Source organism: Cucurbita pepo, chromosome LG14 (assembly GCF_002806865.2).
Source record: "Cucurbita pepo subsp. pepo cultivar mu-cu-16 chromosome LG14, ASM280686v2, whole genome shotgun sequence".
Taxonomy (NCBI): Eukaryota; Viridiplantae; Streptophyta; class Magnoliopsida; order Cucurbitales; family Cucurbitaceae; genus Cucurbita; species Cucurbita pepo.
This window is the reverse complement of record NC_036651.1, coordinates 5,423,764-5,431,597: the sequence shown is the minus strand read 5'-3', so window position 1 is coordinate 5,431,597 and position 7,834 is coordinate 5,423,764. Positions and strand designations below refer to the sequence as shown.

The window sequence follows — 7,834 nt, the reverse complement described above, 5'->3', positions numbered from 1 at the left end:
GAGTCGAGCAGTTATGAAATCTGCAATTATGACTACAGGTTCGTTACTTAAAATTTTTCGATTATAAAACTGAGGTACTTTCAAACCATGAACAGTAAGAAATATTATTTAGGTATTTGCATTATTTTGTATTAAGAAATATTTGACTTGGTTTTGTTTGGCTGCTAGAAGGAAAGCTAATGACTTAAATCCAATACTAAGCTAAAGAAATGAGAAAGCAAACTCATTTGCATACTGTGCAGGCCATGTCAATCCAAACAAAGTAGCAAATCCCGGTCTTGTTTACGACCTCTCTACTGAAGACTACTTGAACTTCCTATGTGCTCGAGGCTACAACAAAACACAAATGAAGCTATTCTCCAATGATACTTCATTTGTTTGTTCAAAGAAATTCAAATTAACAAATTTGAACTATCCATCAATCACGATAGATTATCGGACATCAAAGGTAGTGAAGAATGTGGGAAGTCCAGGCACGTATGTTGCTAACGTCAAGGCACCACCAGGAATTTAAATTTTGATAGAGCCAAATACTTTGAAGTTCACTAAAACGGGGGAAGAAAAGAGCTTCATAGTTTCTTAGTTGTGTTGAAGAGGGTACCAAATGATTATCATCAAGGGGCTGTGTTTGGGAGACTTGCATGGTCTGATGGGAAGCATCATGTTAGGAGTCCAATTTTGGTGGTATTAGGATGATTTAGTAAAAGAAGCACATGGGTCGTGTTGGGTTTGGCTTGTTTTAGCACATAATTTCTTTTCCTGTTCACCGTTCTCATGTCTAAGCAACAAATCAGGTTATTAGAGCCTATTTGGGCATGGCCTTGGCTTCCTCTAGGTTTGGATTTAGAAATCAAGCTCATGTTCGGTATAATGAAGCTTGGTGAGGGCTTCCTCCTCCGAGCCCTATCTTCTCAAGCTCAATTGAACCTGCCAGCCATTGAAATATTCGGTAGAAATTCTTACTACCATTTGTGAGTAAGGTTCAAATTTGATGAATGTGATACATATGTTCAATAAAAAAACGTCTTAAGAGTCCTGTTCTCAAACCATTTTTCTATGTTTTTTTAATTGATATCATTGATGAATTTTTTTAATTTTTAAATAAATGTCATTGGCATGTTAGAAATTTTTTTTCTTCATATTTTAGTCTCGGGTTATATTTATTAGAGATGGTACTAAAACTAAAATTCAAAAGACAAAATCTTTAGCGTCCAAGACCTTTCCAGCCAAATTTTGACAAGAAAACTCTAATTTTACCATTTAAAGCATAAGATAAAAGAATTTAGTGATGATCAATAATTTTTATTGTTATTTATTTATTTTTATTTTTTTCTTCTTCTTCTACCATTTTGAATTTGGGTATATGGACTCCAACAATAACTCTTTCTACGAGGAAATAGAGAAAGTTGACTACGACTCACGGTGTTTTTAGGTTGAGTTAGATAGAGTTATAGTTTTAAACCCAATCCAATTGTTCAAGTTTTTCAACTAAAACAATTCTTACTAAATATTTAACCAAATCTAATTCAACCATAATTTTTGTTCATGGGCTCCAACTATCGTCCCCTTGCTAGCTCCAACAATTCAGCAGGGGACTAAATCATTGGTCCCCCTAATAGCATATATCGGACTAAACCATTGAACAGTGTGACGAGTGAGTTCGATATGTTCGAAATCAAATTAGGAAATATGCGCTAAATATAAACAATATATTTCACCCCATTTTTGTTTTATTTACTAATTAAACAAAGAGAGAGAGAATCGAGACATTTAAATTATTTAAATGGTTTAATTAATCATTTAATATTACTTTAATTTAAAATTAATTATTTAAATTAATTGTCAAAATGGTGACTTCACTTAAATGAAAAAATCATGTATAAGTTAATGGAATTTTGAGTGTCAAAATTAGGTTTAACCAAACTTAATGTTTGCCAAATAAACGGCACAAAGTTTGGTGGAATTTTGAGTGTCAAAATTTGGTAATCTCTGTAAACATGCAAATATGACTCTGTAAATAGAGTGATAAGGTACATGGAAACTTGTTATTGAAAAAAAAAAAAAGGCTTGAGAAAGTCCCTCACAAATTCTCTATTCAAATATATTAAATCTCTTCCAAGTTTAGTCACTCACCCATTCCACAATCTTGTTCTAAGGCCGGAGGATAGTAGGGAAGACACTAATGGTGGTTCGAAACCGATTCGTGAGAAAAGGAAATTTGAACTACAAAAGGTTAATACTCAAATTCATTGAGTTTTAATACTTGTGAACATACTACTTAATTTACTATAATTGATGTACTTAGAGTGCGTGAGATCCAAATTGCTTCCGCATGTGTTATGACAACACCATCAAAAGTATTGTGTGGGAACCAACAAACACAAGAAGCCATGTTGGAAAGGAAAGATGATATAAGAGAGAAATACCCTAAGTTGATGCAGGAGTTTGACACTTACAAAGAGGTGCATGCAGAAAATTAATCATACACGATACTTACCTTCCGATAACGTGAGAACGCAGAGGACGAGAACGAACAACGAGTGATAAGCTTCGGTTTTAACACTCAATGGAGGATGAGAAACGCAGTGAGAGAAACGGTCAATGACTCCAAGCATTCCAGTGGTAAGCTTCGTTGTGTTTTATGACTATTTTATTGCTTAAAACGCCGTTGGCGATGGTGTGAGTTATGGAGAAACTATAACGTCGGAAAAACTAGCATTTGCAAGTGCATAAGGTTATTTCAATGTCATGGGTGTGAAGAAGAAGCAAACAAATACCTAAGGTAGTCAGGATCTAGATCGAGGAATGATGGAGGAGAAGTATCAGACGCCATCGAGAAGAGAGAGATCAAATCAAAATTTTTGCGTGAGTTAGGCAATGAAGACAACGCTTTCAGGTTGGACTCAATCGAAACATACTGTAATGACCACTTTTCGAGGACCTCAAGTCATGGATCGTTACTTACTAACTTAGAAATAAGTAAAAAATGCATAAAATTTAAAACTATTGAACGTACATGCACTCAAAGGAAATTTAGATTAAATACAATATCGTTCGAAAACACATCACAAACTAACGACTCACACTACGCGCACACAAAATATTAACGGGATATTTTGCCGTGATAATTAGTTAGAATATATGTCAGATATTTAGGGAGTTGTTAGTATAGATTATTAACCGTATATTTTATTTATTTACCAGATATATTTTTTCTATTTTTAGGTATTAGTTGATAGTTTGTATCCTATTTAAACGTGGTAAACCTGAATCAAGATCATACTTTCGATCCCAATTCTATTTCTATTTCTCATTCTTAACATGGTATCAGAGCACAGATCTTGGTGTTCTTAAATATCAAAATTTCCTTTATGGCGGAATCAGCCAAATCCAGCTTCAAAATTTCGGATGTTGATTTAACACATCCGTACTATATTCATCACTCTGATCAGCAAGAATATTCACTTGTTTCAATCAAATTAAATGGAGCAAATTATCAATCCTGGAGTAAATCAGTTATGCATGCTCTTATTGCCAAGAAGAAAATTGGCTTCATTGATGGCACAATTGAGGAACCGTCCCAAGATGCAAATTCAACCGAATTCGAACTCTGGAATCAGTGCAACAGTATGATAATATCTTGGTTAACTCATTCCGTTGAAGCAGATATCGCTAAAGGCATTATTCACGCCAAGACAGCTCATCAAGTGTGGGTTGATCTTCACGATCAATTCTCACAAAAGAATGCTCCAGCAATTTTTCAAATACAAAACTCGATAGCAACGATGTCACAAGGAACCATGGCGCTGTCAACATATTTCACCAAGCTCAAAGCACTTTGGGATGAACTGGAAGCGTACCGCACACCATTTACCTGTAATCAACGTCAAATACATATTGATCAACGCGAAGAAGACAAATTGATGCAATTGCTCATGGGGCTTAATCAGTCTTATAAAACGGTGAGATCTAACATATTGATGATGTCTCCATTACCTAATGTGAGGCAAGCCTATTCATTACTTGTACAAGAAGAGATGCAGCGTCAGGTAACTTCCGAACCTACTGAGAATTTCTCGATTGCATCAGCAGTGCAAAAGAAAACAATATATTCAAAATTCGCCAAGGACAAAAAGTGTGAACACTGCAATAAAAGTGGTCATACAATCAATGAGTGTCGAATTCTTAAGTTTCACTGTAACTTTTGTGATAGAAGGGGCCATACAGAAGATCGGTGTCGACAGAAAAATAATTCTGGAAGGACAAGACAAGACAATCAACACAATAACCGTGGATATCGATCATCTGCAAATATGGCCGATGTTTCACAGTTGAATACAGAAGAACAGTCACCTAATTCCATTCCAAATTTTTCTTCTGAGCAATTACGACAGATAGCACAAGCCTTATCTGCAATCAATCATCACCCTTCTGGTAATTCCGACAATCACGTCAATGTTGCAGGTTTGCTTCCCATATCTACATTATCTATTAACTCTGCGAGTTCTAATTCATGGATTCTCGATAGTGGAGCTACGGATCATATAGTATCAAAATCTTCTGTTATGACTGAACCAAAGGCTGCCATCATGTCTGCAATAAATTTGCCTAATGGAGAGACAGCACGTGTGTCACATACTGGCAATATTTCCCTTAGCCCTAACCTTCAATTAAACAACGTTTTATGTGTGCCTTCATTCAATTTAAACCTAATGTCGATCAGCAAACTTACCAATAACTTGAAATGTTATGTCACCTTCTATCCTGATTCTTGTGTTATGCAGGACTTGGCTACGGGGAAGATGATTGGCTCGGGTAAACAATTTGGAGGTCTCTATCATATTTCTTCATCTCCAATCAAATCTTCAGCTCATCAAGTATCTCAGTCATCTGATTTGTGGCATTTACGCCTAGGTCATCCTTCCTTTTCTCGTTTTAAATTTCTAGCTGATCAATTGCATCTTAATAATGCGAGTTATTCTCATAATTGTAGTATCTGCCCGTTAGCAAAACAAACTAGGTTGTCTTTCCCAAGAAGTTCAATAACAACCCATTCTGCTTTTGATCTGATACATTGTGATGTTTGGGGACCACATAAAATTCCTACCCATTCTGGTTTGCGTTTTTTTCTCACTATTGTTGATGATTTTACTCGATGTACTTGGGTTTTTTTAATGCAACATAAGTCAGAAGTACATCATTTGTTAATGAACTTTGTTAAATTCGTTCAAACTCAATTTCATACTACTATCAAGATAGTTCGATCAGACAATGGGACTGAGTTCCTATCTTTGCAACCATTCTTTACTTCTTGTGGTATTGAATTTCAGCGCACTTGTGTCTATACTCCACAACAAAATGGAGTCGTAGAACGCAAGCATCGCCATATCCTAAATGTAGCTAGGTCTCTTCTTTTTCAGTCACAGGTTCCACTTAATTTTTGGGGAGAGTGCATTTTAACGGCTGTTTATCTTATAAATAGAACGCCATCACCATTATTATCTAACAAGACACCCTTTGAAGCACTCTACAAACGACCACCTACATTTCATCATCTTAAAGTTTTTGGTTGTAAATGTTATGCAACTATAGTACATCCTAAGCAAAAATTTGAACCTAGGGCAACTCCTTGTGTTTTCGTAGGATATCCTTGTGGTCATAAAGGTTACAAGTTGTATGACATGCAATCTCACAAATTCTTTATCAGCCGTGATGTCAAATTTTGTGAAGATGATTTTCCTTTTTCATCAGCTTCACAAACTTCGACATTAGCTCCTTCGACTCCTGTTGTACCACTTCATGATCCATCCTACTCAAACATCCATCCTCCACCTTCTATTCCTTCACCTCCTACTCCGTCGTCTCCTCCACCTTCTCCAGATTCGCCCACTAATTCCAATCCTATCCCACCTGATACATCAGCTCCACTTCGACGTTCTACTCGTACTAAACAGCCTCCAGCTTGGCATAAGGATTATGAGATGTCTTCTGGAGCCAATCATTTAACCTCTAGCTCAAGTCCCGGCACTGGCACCAGGTATCCCCTTCATCATTACCTTTCATTCTCTCGTTTTTCTCCTACTCAACGTGCTTTTCTAGCTCTTATTACATCCCAGACAGAACCTAAAACCTATGACGAGGCAGTTGGCGACCCGTTATGGCAGCAGGCTATGAATGATGAAATTGCAGCTTTGGAACGTAATCATACATGGTCTCTCGTTCCTCTACCACTTGGTCATAAAGCTATTGGTTGTCGTTGGGTGTACAAAATTAAATACAACTCTGATGGTTCTGTTGAACGTTATAAAGCTCGACTAGTAGCAAAGGGATACACTCAGGTTGAAGGTATTGATTACACAGAAACATTTTCCCCTACAGCGAAACTTACTACACTTCGTTGCTTACTCACTGTTGCTGCTGCTCGAAAATGGTTCACCCATCAGTTGGATGTTCAAAATGCCTTTCTCCATGGTAATCTAGACGAGGAAGTTTATATGTCTTTACCACCAGGTCTTCGCCGACAGGGGGAGAATACAGTATGTCGGCTCCATAAATCTCTTTATGGATTAAAACAGGCTTCTCGCAATTGGTTCTCCATATTTTCTACAACTATACAAAATGCAGGCTACACTCAGTCCAAAGCAGATTACTCTTTGTTTACTAAGAGTAAAGGTACTTCTTTCACTGCAGTTCTAATCTATGTTGATGATATTCTGTTGACAGGCAATGATCTCGAAGAAATTCAATATCTCAAGACTAGTTTACTCCAGAAATTTCTTATCAAAGATTTAGGAAATTTGAAATATTTTCTAGGCATTGAATTTTCTCGATCTAGAAAAGGAATTTTTATGTCTCAAAGGAAGTATGCTCTAGACATCCTTCAAGACACAGGTCTTACAGGAGCACGTCCAGACAAATTTCCTATGGAGCAAAATCTGAAACTTTCTTTAACTGAAGGAGAGAAGTTGAATGATCCAAGTAAATACAGACGGTTGATTGGCAGATTAATATATTTGACCGTCACTAGGCCTGACATAGCTTATTCAGTTCGTATGCTTAGCCAATTTATGCATGAACCAAGAAAACCACATTGGGAGGCAGCTCTTCGAGTTCTGAGGTACATCAAAGGCACTCCTGGTCAAGGACTTCTACTGCCATCTGAAAACAATTTAAGATTACAGGCATATTGCGATTCTGACTGGGGTGGTTGTCGAACTTCCAGACGATCTATTTCTGGGTTCTGCATTTTCCTCGGAAATTCAATTATTTCTTGGAAGTCTAAAAAGCAGACTAATGTGTCCAGATCATCAGCAGAAGCCGAGTATCGAGCTATGGCAAATACTTGTTTAGAGTTAACTTGGTTAAGATACATTCTTCAAGACTTGAATGTTCCACTGTCCGAACCAGCATTATTATATTGTGATAATCAAGCAGCATTACATATAGCAGCCAATCCAGTTTTTCATGAACGTACGAAACACATTGAAATAGATTGTCATATAGTTCGAGAAAAGTTACAAGCTGGAATCATCAAACCGTATTATGTATCGACCAAAATGCAATTGGCAGATGTTTTTACTAAAGCTTTGGGAAGACAACAATTTGACTTTTTGAAGGACAAGTTGGGTGTGATCGACATACACTCTCCAACTTGAGGGGGAGTATTAAGAGGATATTTTGCGGTGATAATTAGTTAGAATATATCTCACATATTTAGGGAGTTGTTAGTATAGATTTGATTAACCGTATATTTTATTTATTTACCAGATTTAGTTAGATATATATTTTTTCTATTTTTAGGTATTAGTTGATAGTTTGTATCCTATTTAAACGT

The 7,834-nt window shown here is 36.5% G+C and overlaps 1 protein-coding gene across 1 annotated transcript; it reads left to right on the top strand.

The window, feature by feature from the left end:
* Positions 1-3,579: 3,579 nt before the first annotated feature.
* LOC111810524 lies at positions 3,580-4,825 on the top strand. The gene is made up of 2 exons (XM_023697231.1): positions 3,580-4,464; positions 4,785-4,825. Exons 1-2 carry the CDS (start codon positions 3,630-3,632, stop codon positions 4,817-4,819), a joined length of 870 nt encoding a protein of 289 aa, XP_023552999.1. The 5' UTR covers positions 3,580-3,629; the 3' UTR covers positions 4,820-4,825.
* The last annotated feature ends 3,009 nt before the right edge of the window (positions 4,826-7,834 follow it).

Excerpts from the sequence above, each read along its gene's own strand:
- LOC111810524 (XM_023697231.1), top strand. The coding sequence starts at position 3,630 with ATGATAATATCTTGGTTAACTCATTCCGTTGAAGCAGATATCGCTAAA. Across the intron at positions 4,465-4,784 it reads CAATCACGTCAATGTTGCAG|GACTTGGCTACGGGGAAGAT; the intron begins GTTTGCTTCCCA and ends TGTGTTATGCAG.